The following is a 14746-nucleotide window of genomic DNA, read 5'->3' on the forward strand; positions in this document are numbered from 1 at the left end:
ATTTAATGGTCGCCACGAAATTATGGTTGCAATCTTATTGTGTAACACATTATTGCTTCTTACTCACTTTATATTTTCACACTGCACACATTTTTGTGAATTTACTGTATAACATAACGCATACGAATTTAAATTTATATGTGTATTTTTATTTTTCCCCTTGTGTATAGATGATATCGTTACTGCCATCGAAAATAATCAAACTACTGGAATTCATCGGGTTTTCCGGGAGCAAAGTAATTATTTTCTAAGAAACACCGTTTACAGTATACATTATGCATATAAAATATAAAATTTTAAAGTACATATAAAATGTACCTTATAATATAATTCGTGGGAACATGGAGTTTTTCAGTTGAAAGGCACAACCGATTAACTCATTTTATACATCAGCACATTCCAGCTAACAGCAGCAGGAGAGCAAAAATAAAATTATCGCATGCGTGTCACTATTTATTTATATTTTGCTCGATCCGCATCCGGTGAAAAAACAGTGCTCTACAGATAAATAGATAATAGTGTTTTAGATGACGTTGACGTATATTATATAAATAAGGAAAAAACTAAATTTACCGCAAAAATGTCACTTTTCAGTTTATTGGTGGTGCCTTTCGGCTGGACACCCGCGAAACGTATTATTATATTATTATAAGTTACGACCACTGCAGATAATAAAGGAATGGGTAGTGGACATGTCATGCATACTAAACTGTGAAGCTCTGTGATCAGAACGGCAGCCAAGGTCGGTAATTTCAAATAAAAGTGCATGGCCTAATAAAAATAAATTGTTTAAAATGTAAAGTTGTATAGTTGAAAATTAATATTTCATAGTTAAACATAAAAATATTAGAAAGTTTTCTAACGATCCAAATTTTGGACTTTTAATTTGTTTTAACGATAATTTTTTGTTGTAAAAATTAAACGCCAGTAGTTGTTGGAAATAATTCATTAACATTTTTAACAACATTTTAAAATTAGCTTATGACGTTTGTAAGATAAGTGCCTACAGACTTTAAATTATGAATTATAGAGTTATAATTTAAGTATTTAACCATTATGTTTTAAATTACTAATTACATATAAAATATGGTGACAATCCGATAACATAGATATAATAATATTATGAATAAAATACAATAAATTATAATTTCAAATATTATAAGAATTATTCTCCTTTTTCTATAGATAGATCACATACTAGACTTAGCTATACGTAAAATATCATAGAGGTACAAAAAAAAAAAAATATATCAATCATGAATATTGACATTTTAGGTTAAAGAGACTGTTGACATAGGTCCGGAGGGATAAATTGTGACGGGGTATCAACAAACAAGTACCTATCGCTTTTTATTTATTTTTTTATGCTTTTATTGGATAATGTGTAAATAAAAGGAATAATTCAATTTGGCTATTTTCTTACTATTACTTATTAATTTATTATATGCTATTTGTTGGTTATATTTGTCTATGTATTTTCAATTCTGTATCATAATATTTGATTTTTGTAATTTTGCTTAACTTAGAGTATCTGAGAAAAAAATTGATAAAGCTATTATTCTTTACAGAAATGAATAAATTTTGGCCTTTCCTAAAATGAAGTAATTAATATTTTGACTTATTTTCTGTTTGTTATATTATGCCGTCCAATTAAATCATCAGAATAAAAGGTACTTTTCCGTTATGCCACGACGACAGCTAGTCTCAATTCTTTATAGTTGAGTAGTTTCGAATTTATTGTTTCATCTGTTAATATTAAATTAGTACATTAGTATAACAACAGAATAAACAGAAGGGTATTAAAAAAAATTGTACATGCGTTTTTAGTAAAAACATGTCCGATACATTGGACTTTAAACAGAATTCTCCAGAGTTACCTTATTCTGGGATATTCTTATTTTTCATTATTTTTGGCGACCAATTTTCGGTAGTATTTTTCATTATAAATAAATAAATAAATAATATTACTGAGTGAATAATAATTATTTTCCTTCGATGCTTTATCTCTAGATAAACTCTGCCAGATAGGACTCTAAATTATAGCCTAAGTTTCTCCTATGCTTTTTATTGAGTAACTGTAAGTTGCGTCCCAATGTATCTTTTTGATGTAAATTGCGTCTCGGGTATTTTTTCCCCATAATATAGACATTTTTTCCTTTTATTTTTATATTAAAATGTATGCCAATTTGCCTTTCCATTTCACCAGACTTAGGATTGTCAATATTACAGTTATAAATTAAAATATTGGTTTAAAAATAAAATAAAAAATATTTATACTAATTTATTCATATATTGATGTAGGTTAAAATTTTAACGGCAGTAAATTCAGTTTGATATGTTATTAATTTATTATTTATTATTAATCTATATTGCTATAACTTGTTACTTTTATGGAATGTCTGTCAGAGACAAATTTTGAAAACGTGGGCTACAACTTACGTATTTACCTGAACAACACTATCAACGACTTACGTATGTTGTTATCTCAAACTTTTTTATCGGGACGCAACTTAATATAAAAGCACCAAAGTTAGATACGACTAAAGCTAATCTAGCTTTTAACACTGTTGAGAGGTATGACAACGGGGATCGGCAACAGGTAACCGAGATAACGGAATTGAGATCCACACGGGAGTAAAGATAACGAAAAAGTATAGCTTCCATAGATAATAAAGATATGGATAGGCTACGCCTATATTAAATATATTTGAGGCCGCGTTCCCGGAGGAGAGGCAATTGAGGCCCTTTTATCAATGCTTTTGTATTGATAGTCGACACTCGATATAGGTATACTTATTTTGCCTCAATTGTACCCCTTAATTCCCACTGATAAGACCGTTATGTCCTATCCATATCTTTATCATCTATGATAGCTTCAGACATCCTACCCTTTCCTAAATGATCTATGACTGGTGTCATATTAAGTAAGTTGGCGTGAATCGTAATGTACTAATGTATACTACGTGTCACTTTCATGAATGTAAATATTAAAAATAGTAACTAACCACAGGAACAGGGTCTCGGCGAACTTGAATTGTGTTACCAGGTACCACATGGACTGCGTCACGTTCTATGTGTGTTGACTATGCTCACATACCACCTAGTCGTAGTATATGTTTTCAGTCAAGAAGAGGGCGACTTAGAGTTTTGTGACACAGCACTGCGCCAACAGCTGACGGTAAGGTTTCGACTCTATCACTAAATGTATTGTATGCATGATATACCGCGATAATAACATGTACAGTGTTAATGCCTACGTATATATTATTTTGTTTTTGAAAAAGGCAGATTAGTGGGGTCTCTGACAAAATAAAATTGATAATCGGATTACAGAGCCTTAGGTACACAGCATAAACCATAGAACGCGCTTGTAATGCACACATATTATACAGAGTGATTCACCAAGCAAATAAGAAAGAATTAAAGAATTACTTTTTTTTCCTATAAATTATAAATTGGAATACTTTTTTAACATGTCGAATGTCGATGTATTTAAATCGAAATTTGAACAAGTATTTCCGAGTTATTTATCGTTGTGCACAAAAGAGTAGTACCTATATATTATATTAAAATTAAAAATTTAATTGGTCTATAATAATGGGTTTGGACGATGTTTAAGTAATTTTTCAACACTTAAAACATCTGTAAAAACTATCCGAATATAATTAATATTACCTATATCCAATATTATATCTACTATACATGAAATCATTTTTAACTTTTTAAGAATTATTATTCTTAGTATAGGCATTTTTAGTACATTTTAATAACCCACACTGTATCAGTACTCCTTCAAATTTTGATTTAGATACATCAACATTTTCAAAAAAAGTCATCTGCCTTACAGTGAAAACTGAAAACGTATTAAAAAAATGTTTAAAGTTTTACACATTTGTCATATTTAAAAAAATTATATTATTATTATTGCATTAATGTTTTAATTGGAAAAAAATAACTAAATATTATAATCCATGAACCACAATTATAAGATTTATATACTCTATATTATAGTACAACAGTAGTACCCTACGCGTATTCGGCAACCTGCAGTTGAGGTCTTGGGGATTAGGTGAAAGCCTATAGATGATATGTCATATTATTTTATCAAATAATATCTGTCAGTATTTATTTGCCGTTATATGTTTTGTACATTTACATAATCGTGCGCTCAGCTGTATCCCAACGGCGCGTGGTTCTTATACTTCAAAGGACGCCTGGAGTTTATGCGAGGTGACGTAGACGACGCGATCAAGTGGTACACGGCTTCGGTGGAGTCGCAAGACTCGTGGCCGCAATTCCATCACATATGCTACTGGGAACTATGCTGGGCCAATTGGTTCGTATAATAATATATTAGACAGATATACTGCAGGATAATATGGTATAAAAAATGTGTGTTGTCAGTTAAAAAAATAAATAATTTAAAAATTAATTACCATTGCAAATATATGTTTATTTACCTATTTTTCAAATATGTTGTTTAATAAACACTTGAAATTATGTAAAAAAATATATACATATATTTTCAAAAATTTTAATACCTTACGATAGGATGTACTTACAACTAAAAAGAGTTAACCTGCACTAAGATGTTTTAAACATTATAAAATAGTTTTAAATTAAATAACAGCGACCCTCAAGCACGTCCGCAGGATAAAATCCCACCCGGGACAAGATCAAAATAATTCTAAAACCAAATCAAAAAAATTATTTTAAATTTTAATATATTTCTAGTGTCTTCGTTCTAAAATAGCATATAACCTAAATAGAAAAAAAAACAACATTATGTCATCACATTAGTCCCTTATATAGTTATATGTGTAGGTTTACTATAAAATATTAATATTTTTTGAATACATGTTAATGTAGATGTTACAAATTAAATATATTTATATTAATTATCAAATAAAAGTCGTATGCGCTTCGGTTGTATACAAAATGATTGTATATAACGTCTTCAATAATATTTTGTTTTTGCTTTTTAACAATGTCTTTAATATGTGTGGCATTCATAATTTTAAAATATTCCCAGTAGGGGCAATGGCCCCATTGCGGGCACCCTTGGCGACCCGATTGGCGATTACATGAATTTTATATTATATGTTAGATATTAATACACTGATGTACCATAGTACCGATGTACGGATTGCGGTATGTACATAATAATTCGATACGTTTTAGCGTTGCTTTAAACTGGAAACGGGCAGAAATTTACGCAGGCAAATTGGCCGAGCAGAGCAAGTGGTCACGCACTACATACAACTACCAGCGCGCGTGCATCATGCTCATGCGAGGATACAATTGTCTGTCCCGCGACGAGCTCAATGTGGTCAACCAGCTAATGGCGTAAGCGAGCACCTTGCACATGATTATATATCATTATAATATATTGGAGCTTAAATTTTATGTTTTTTTTTTTTTAATTTCACTGTTAAAGTTTTGAACCGAAAACAATCCAAACAGCACATAAAAAAATCCCTTGTAGCCATAAAGTTAAAACATAAAATTAATTATAATATTTACCACAATAAGTATGTAATATACATGATTACCTACCATTTTAATTTATTCAATATTCTCGCGTTATTCGACTTATTACCTAATGTATTAATATTCATATTATATCGTTTTCGTTACTTAAAATACCACCAACAACAATAATAATATGAAAACAAATTTTTACCTAATAGTGGCCACATAATAATAGAACTAAGAGTTATATAACAAAATAAAAAATGTGTATAATGTATTTCGACACTGAACAAATCGATAATCATTACGTATTTATAACAAGCTCGTTGTTTTCAACATCCAAGAAACATATGAAAACAAAAACAAAATTAAATTCCGAAAAATGAGTTTCGGTTCAAAACCTGAGGTGTTGTCATTCTATGCGCAAATTATTAAATACAAATAATATAGGCATTACATTGTTTATTATTGCTTGTTTGATTTACAGTGACGTGCCCAAATACAAACAGAGAATCGCTGGAAAATCGTTACCAATGGAAAAATTTGCTGTGAAGAGATCTCAAAGGTTTACCAATCAGAATAACCGATTGTTCATGCCCGCCATTGAATTGCTGTACTTGTGGAACTTGTTCAAAGTGTTCGGAAAACGCAAGACATTGTGCGACAATCTATACAGACTCATTGACAAAAACACAAAGGACCTTGAAAAAAATCCTGGTACAGTTGTTAATCGATTTATTATATAATTCGTCCATACATCATTGTTAATTCTTAATTGTTATACATTACATTGATATTGTTATCAATTATTGTTGTTAGTATTATTGTTGCTAGAACTCGCAGCAATGGGTATAGGTCAAGGGAAATATTAAAGGGGGATCAAACTTTTTTCGTCCTGGTCCTATTTTAGTGATTGATCAGAATTCAAATGCATGCTTATTTTGAAGATTTTTAGAATAGCTATAATTTAACTACCTACTATAATTACTAAACAAAATAACTTATTTTTAGCAAGGAATAACAATATATATATATATATAGATTATATTTTTGATTATAATATGTTTACTAACTAATCATATTTTTTATTCCATAATCAATGGTAGTATTAAATAAATATAATATCACAGTTCACAGATATAAAATAATACATCAGTATTATGACGTTAAGATAAAAACATATCGAAATTTAAATCGTTTGCATATTCAAATGTCCATCATAATTTGTGCCAACCACAGTTTTATTTTCATTCAGTGACAGAATTTGTACAAGCAGATTGTACAAATGACAAATCAAAGTTTTGTTCAAATATTTTTTTACATAAACATATAGATAGGGAGAACGATTAATTGCTTAAATCAGATTTGTATAAAATATATTTCGCAAATAAAAGTGAATGAGTGAGATCTCATACGGAGTCTCAATATTCGGTACTTTTTGTCGGATTTGAAAAGTACAGTGTTGCCACTTTCAGATGGTGTAACAAGCTTGCAGATATCATTTTTAGTTTTTTTTTAATCTATATTTGTTTAAATCGTCAAAACTGTTGCCAAATAATGAAGTAAAACCCCCTTGGCGGCAGGGAGTAAACTGGTGAGATCTCATACAAGAGCTCATGGCGGCCAATGTGTTAATATAATATAATAGTATCATAGATACTATTATAAAGTTTCACATTAAAATAAATATTGAACATAACTATAGTGTATATTTTCTAAGTTCAGAGAGAATAGTACACCACTACTCTACGTTAACTCATATTTATCTTTGTACACTTGTCATAGCCCTTAGGTAAACTCTTAATAACTTGTGCTTGTAATTAAAAACTGGAAAATGTGATTAAAAACATTTTAGCCACAGTTTTTTAATTCTTCTTGTTATGGCCCACGAGTAAAAAATATTGGATACCCTTGAATGTTATTTACTGAAGTGTACCTACTATTGCACTATGTATCACCAACCTTTTAAGTGGTAATTTCAGATTTTCTATTAATTGAAGTTTGTGGTCTAGTTTATCAGAATTTGAACAGCTGTTTTTAAATAGATGTGAAATCTGACGACAGGTATTAGTGATCAGGTATGAGTGGTATGACCAAAAAGAATCAAATTTAGTTTAACAGTTTAGAGACCTACCTTTTGTTCTGTAAAATTAATTTCAATTTAATTTTTCATCTACAATAAATAAACGCGTAAAAGAAATAGCGTATAGCTACTTTAAATTCTAATTGTAAACCAAGTGTCTTAAGTATAGTAGCAAAGTTAAGATATCCTGAGAAATTAGTCATGATTAGCTATTAGTGGCTTATAAAAATTAAAGTACCTCGGTTTCTTCTTATATACATAGGTAAAGTTACATGACGTCACACCAGTTTATCTCAAAGTGGACATTGGTAGTCTCCAGGGGGGTGGGGGTGTAAGATCGGGAAACATTTTGCTGGGTTCATTAAAAAGGCTGTGCATTTGTAGGAAAATGCATTTTTTTTGTTTTGGTAACTATGAAAGTGAAACGTAGCTTTGTTAATATATAATTTTGAATTATGGAACAAAAAATCCATTCATGAAACTTTATTTTGCATTTTTTAAGAAATATTATTTTCATTTTTCGGTCATATTTTCTTTTTTTAGTTCATTTTCCGGTGTTTTTAATTAAATTCACTTTTAACATCTTTGAAAAGGTTTTTTCTTTTTTACACTACTCAGTTGTTTATACCTTAAATTTATATTTTATACAAGTAGTTTATGGGTTAGAGAAAATGATTCGATAAAATAAGGTAATAATTGCTAGATAAGGTTAAGTTAAATCAACTTTATATATATATATCAAATATTTATCAAATAAATACATTTTTGTGCATATCAAATATAGCTACATATTAATATCAATAAAAATTAAATTAAAAACATTTTAAGTAGATTTTATACCATGATTTTTTTGATTTTATATTACATTTTTTGCATTTTAACTGTATTTTTTTGACATTTTGAATTAATTTTTAAGATTTTTTAGTGTTTTAAATTAAAAGTTCTAGTTATTAGTATAAATAGTATGCCGTCTGTTGGATGAGTTGAAATCAAAATTTACAAAAATCTAACACTAAGAACACTATTTTATACAATTTAAAAAAGGCCTGATCTGATCCATTTATCCCCACTTGTATACGGTACTTGTACCTGAGTTTATAGACGGTAAAAGTTAAAAAAAAATTGAGGGCTCTGGAAAATCATTGATTTTCAAATTAGGAGGTGGATGAAATAAGTTTGAGAACCTTTGTGTTACACTGATGTTCGATACTGGGGGGGTCGGTTGACTTTTGTTATTTCACTTCATTATAGTTTGATATTTATGATTTTAAGACGTTCGCGATTTTATGAGAAAAATAAGATTAATGTGACATTTGGTATACGAAGTAATATGCTACATATTATAATGTTTTTGTATTCTGTCGAAACTCTATTATATACCTATATACCTAAATCTATTCCTTTCTTTTTTCCTGTTCAAAAACCAGGAACGGGTGGGAACTGTTCAGCACAATACTGCCACCCGTCCCTATATCGTTTATTCACCAAAAAAGACAATAAATCTATACAAAATTGGGGGTCTCTAACAACCCAAAAACAAAAGAAAAGCTGGCCTTCGGTCCATAGAAAACAAAATTTCTTATACTACTCGTCCACCTCTCGTCTGCCTGACGCGCTCTGCAGCCTCCTTCTGCCCAAGTATCGTCTCCACCATCCTGTTAAATGCAAGCTTCTGCTTCTCTGCCGTCGCCATAATCCTCCTTATTATATCATCAGGGAGGAACTCCTGCTCCGGCCCCAGAATGATATCAGGGACATCCTCGGGCCGCAGACGCCGACCAATGCACTACTCCATCTCATGTCTACCTTCCTCCCAGTACGGACAATGGAACAACGTGTGCTTCACTGAGTCTTCCAGCTCTTCGCAGTTGAAGCAGTGAAGATCCTGCAGGCCTCCTCCTTCTCCATTACCTAAATCTATTACCTATATATAAGTATAATTAAATTCTAATACCGACATTTTAGTTATTGTTAATATGAATGATGAACGTAGACATGTCTTAAGAAATTTCTTCAAGTTTAGATCATTATAATCTAGTTTTTTTTTTATAGAGCTTCGAGAGCTTTTAGAGTTTCTGACCATCGCGTGCATGTAATGTAACCGATTTACGTTCCAAGCTAAATCAATACAGTCGTATATGATTACTACACAACTGTTGTAATATAAGCCCAAAGTCAATTAGTGACGATTTTAAACGCGTCGGCTGAATTCTGATACCATCACGCTACCGGTCATATGATATAAGCTATATATTGTGTCTTACAACTAAGCAAAGCACTCCCTTAACTATAGGTACTATTGAGTAACGTCTTGAGTGATTCGCTAGATCGATGATCCATTTAGACTAGTCACACTTTTTGCTTGGGCCATATATATATATGTGTGTGTGTGTGTGTGTGTGTGTGTGTGTGTGTGTGTGTGTGTGTGTGTGTGTGTGTGTGTGTGTGTGTGTGTGTGTGTGTGTGTGCGTGTGCGTGTGTGTGTGTGTGTGTGTGTGTGTGTGTTTATTACGTACTACTCGGGCGGCAATATTGAGTGATTGCGTTGCCTGGTGTCTGTGTGGATGATTCACGAAACATAAAAACAAAGCAATTAAATATATATTTACGATAAAATAACTTTTTATGATTTATTATATGACAAATAATATTAAATATAATTTTTAATTAGTGTAATTTTTCGTTTTGAGATTTTGTGGGCCAAAAAAAAGGTTGTTAGCCGTTAGGCCACAGGTTGAGTATGACTGGTCTTGGCCATTAGACCATGTGTCCGTGCACATTCATAAAATGTTTCTTATACTTATTATAATTTATAACATATAAGGTTATACAAAAACAAAACGCTTCAGTAGTCATCCAGTTCAAATGTTTTAATGGTTCTGATAAATACCATTGATTACCTATATGATGTAAAAATCTTAGACCTAACTTTACACAGTATTCAGTGAATAACGCATTTCTTGTCGGTTTCTTAAAAATCACAATTTTCTGACGAAAAAAAAAGAATAAATTCACGTGATGATCTTGATTCGCGTGTAGAATACTAAATAGTAAATACCTACTAATATTTAATTTAAACTTTTTATCGATCGTTATTATTATATAAGTACAAGCAAGCAAATAAAATGAGTAATATTAAAAATAGAGTGACATGAATGGAAACTGTAAATTGATAAAATTTAAAATATAGAATAAAGTGGACGTTCTTCTTTAAAGTATGATGTCGAGTGATTTGATCTGATTGATTGCTTTATCCGTAGCGTCGTGAAGTTCCCGCATTGATCCTTTAAATGCGTGGATGGGAAAGTCTTTTAGTACATGATCTTATGGTCTGAAAGGGATGACGCAGTCGCAGTCTGGGAGGTCTGCCATTTTCCATTTGAAGAGCTATTCTTTACAGCGCCCATGTCCAGTGCGAGGTCGGTTTAGCACGACTCATTCACGTCGAGGTAACTGATGTCCTGGTATCGAGTTACCTAGTGACTGTATTATATTGTGGATGTCCGGATCAGATTTTTCCCATTCCGATTTCCAATCAACTAGATTGTCGTAGCGATCTGTGATAATAGTTCCCTCATACTTATATGAGCAGGTTTTCTGGATTTCAGCCTGAGGCTCCCATTGTGAGTGGTGTCCTGATAAATTGGAAGAGATTGGTTTTGAGCGTATTTTGTCCATTATCTATGACCAGCTGATTAATGGCATATATGAGATGGAAAAATGTTACACAAGACGGAAAGTCACTGTGTTGGAGTAAATTTTACTGCGACAAAAATTATTCTCATAGAGTGGTTGAGCTGGACATCGATTTAGCAGTGCTAGCTGTTAAGCCAAACTCAACAGGCGTAGTCTGCGGCTGAGTATACTAGGACCAGAGCGGATGTTATTAATGATTTTTCCCAGGTTATTTGTGACGAAAAAAATAAATCCGTAAAAGTTCATTTTTATTAACAGTCCTTATGTGTACAATCGCTTATAATGTTATGTATTTTACGATAATGACACAATGTAAACTAAATTTAAAGGTAGCTATGATATAATATTATTTCTAGAGCACAGATTCTTATGCACTAAAAAATATGACGATTTTCCATAAAATATACATTATTTATGTATATATGCATTAAAAATTAACAAACATCAAAGAAAAAAAAAATTAATAGTTTATATGAATACTAAAAAAAAGTACTCCATTAAATTATTTATTTTATAATTATTAATTTATTAATTATTTTATTTATAGTTAAAAAAAAAATTGAAAAAATGAATTACCTACTTAATTCAAAACAAATATTTTTTTAGTGAAATTGCTTAATTGCTTTTTTTAAATTCTTGTTAATAAAACTAATGAGAAACCTTATATAATATTTTCAAAACTTGGGTACAAAAAATAAAAAACGCAATGCATTTTTACTATAAAATAAATTGCATATTTTCGCTATTCATCAGAAAATCCCGTAACATTTGAAATTCATATGCTAAAAAAAAAATTGTGTTTGTATTTTTAATATTTGTTTGCTGTTGGTAAAAGTTGTGAGGGAACCTGCATTCGACTTGCAAGCTTTTTACCCACAAACGAAAACGTTATCATCTATATGATGATGAGTCAGTTAAATTACTAATTCATTAAATGGGTAATTCTATTTTTGATGAACAATTTTAGGAAAAGAAGATCAATATTCAATGATAACGAACGAAGCTAATATCCTACATTATTTATTTGTAGAATTTTTTGCTAATGTTAAAACTTTAAAATTGATGTGTACACTGCATATTTTAAGAAGATTTTTGACTGAATTGCCATTATAATCTACTTCTTAAAAACTTAAAGTTTATGGTATTAAATATTTTTTTCCACGCTTAAATTATTTTCAAAAAAATCGCTTTCAAATAATAAAATATAACAATTTTTACTCAAATCATATTTCAATATGTTTTTATGTCCCTTAAGGATTTCTATATCACATCTTATCTTATTTATTATTTATTTTGAGACTTAAAATATTGAAATAGGTAAATTTCAATTTGCCTATGATAATAAATATTTTCGAAACAATATTAACTTAAAATCAGACAGTATACTTTTAAAGTCAGATTGTCATTGTTTTTTAGAGCAGTAATAAATCATAATGGAATTATTGGAGCTTCTACCATTTAATTTTAATAAAAAATAGAATATTATATTTGATTGTGCCTTAGCTAATACTGATATTCAACGAGCATCCATTATAAATGATTTGTATGTCTGTTGTATGACATGTTTTTATAAAGTCTGTATGTTTACGATATTCTTTTGATCATGTACGTAATTATAAATTATATATTGTATTTTAAAACTAATTAAAATAGCGTTGTCACTTCAACATTTTATAATTAACATTATAAACGAGTTAAAATCATAAACCTAAAGTCCTGTATAACAATTTTGATGGGAAAATAAATTTGGCATTGATAACATTTGTAATTAATATAATCAGCTATAGGGGTTAAAGTAGGGGAAAATACGCACGGGGACTCAGTCCCTGTCGAATTTAAACCGCGTCCTCTTTAACATTTTATTTTAAATGTACGCTGATATTATGCGCTCATGCATTTACAGTTGAATTTAAATCAAAATAATTTTCTCTGTTAACATAGGAATATTTTATTTTGTTTAATTATATTTTGCTTTGTCATTTATTGTATAAGTATTTAAAAAAAACGATGTATACTACTCCCTAAACAATGTGTATTATAATTATATTTTTTTATTTCAAGAATATATTTATTTTAATACAATAATTATGGCCCTGGATATAAAAGTGTCAAAGTTATTAATAACACGGAATGCTAATTTATAAATCAGAAGTACTAATGAACACAACCAATCTCCCATCATCGGTTGCAATTGCCAATTACACAATAACATTACAATTTTTAAGTATGTAATAAGATGTAGGTATGTACAAGAGTTGTTTAAGTTTACTCTCAAAGAACGTCAAAATAGTATAGAGTATATTATATAATATAGTATGAGATCACTGCACTTCCTTTAGACATTTTATGCTACTTTTAATTACAAATTATATAACTCCACAGTCTACATTTCTGTGTGCAAGTAACTCAATTTATTTATATCCGTTGGTTTGTTCCCCTCTAGATATAATATAAGTATCGCTATATTAGAAAATATAAATATTATGGTTAGATATTATCCGTTCTGATGTTTTATTACAGCGAGGTCTATTAAACCCGATTGCGTATTTAATTAACGTAGCTTATTTTAATATAATCTACACAATAATAATATGCAATAATTCGTTTTTCATATTATTGGGTCAACAGTTAATTTATTCTTATATTAACCTAGAATTTTTCCAATATATGATCAACAAAAATTATAAATATTGCAATATAATATAGTGCGTTACGCAATTTATAGTGCGTTATTACAATGCTGAGCTAATATGTTTTGGCTGTGTAGCGCCTATTGCCATAATTCAAATTTTTCAGAAGTAAAAACAAATCGAAATTAGTTACCTATTTAAAAATTATATGAATGTAATATAATATATCTCGTTCTTTGTTAGTACTGTTGGTAGACATTATACTGGAGTTTTTTTTATCTATTGATATAATAAACTATATAGTAATTATTATCATATGCATCATTATACATAGTGTATTATAATTTATATACACTTTGTGGCTTTTTTCAGTAATTTTTAAGGAATTTTATTTGTACTGTTGCATTTTTTTATGCATTATAGTTATAAACTAATAATAAGTATTCTACATTTATAATTTGTATATTTTTTATCTGTTCTTCAATTAGTTGATTAAATTGTTCATAATATTATATTTTAACTCTCAACCATCATCACAAACATGTGCTTGAAGGTGAGAGAAATTTTTTTTTATTAAAAAAAATAAAATACATATTACTCTGGATGGCATATAAAATAACGTTCGTGATAAAACCAATCCTTATTCTACTATAGATTGAGAAAATGTGTGCAGCAGGAAAGTCAATGGGCAGATATGTAAATAATATACTTAAAAATATATAATACACATAATACGTTTTTGCGAAATTAATTTCTAGACCATATTTATTCCAGAAAATTATTAAAGCGAAGTTAAAGTGTCTACTTCCCACGTGTCTTTTTAAAATCACTTCGATGTCTATACTTGATTAAAATTAACTTATAT

The 14746-nt window shown here is 29.6% G+C and overlaps 1 protein-coding gene across 4 annotated transcripts in view; it reads left to right on the forward strand.

The window, feature by feature from the left end:
• LOC107167486 (tetratricopeptide repeat protein 39B-like) overlaps positions 1-14746 on the forward strand; it is a 56315-nt gene that overhangs the window by 34837 nt on the left and 6732 nt on the right. For all 4 annotated transcript variants that reach the window (XM_089215703.1, XM_089215701.1, XM_089215702.1 and 1 more), the window contains 5 exons: positions 171-236; positions 3011-3178; positions 4173-4336; positions 5182-5346; positions 5960-6189. In XM_089215703.1, the coding sequence (XP_089071829.1) occupies positions 171-236; positions 3011-3178; positions 4173-4336; positions 5182-5346; positions 5960-6189 (793 nt within the window). The remainder of the gene's footprint in view (positions 1-170; positions 237-3010; positions 3179-4172; positions 4337-5181; positions 5347-5959; positions 6190-14746) is intronic.

This window comes from Diuraphis noxia, unplaced genomic scaffold (genome assembly GCF_037042655.1).
Source record: "Diuraphis noxia isolate RWA-SAM2 unplaced genomic scaffold, SU_Dnox_SAM2 contig0001, whole genome shotgun sequence".
Lineage (NCBI taxonomy): Eukaryota > Metazoa > Arthropoda > Insecta > Hemiptera > Aphididae > Diuraphis > Diuraphis noxia.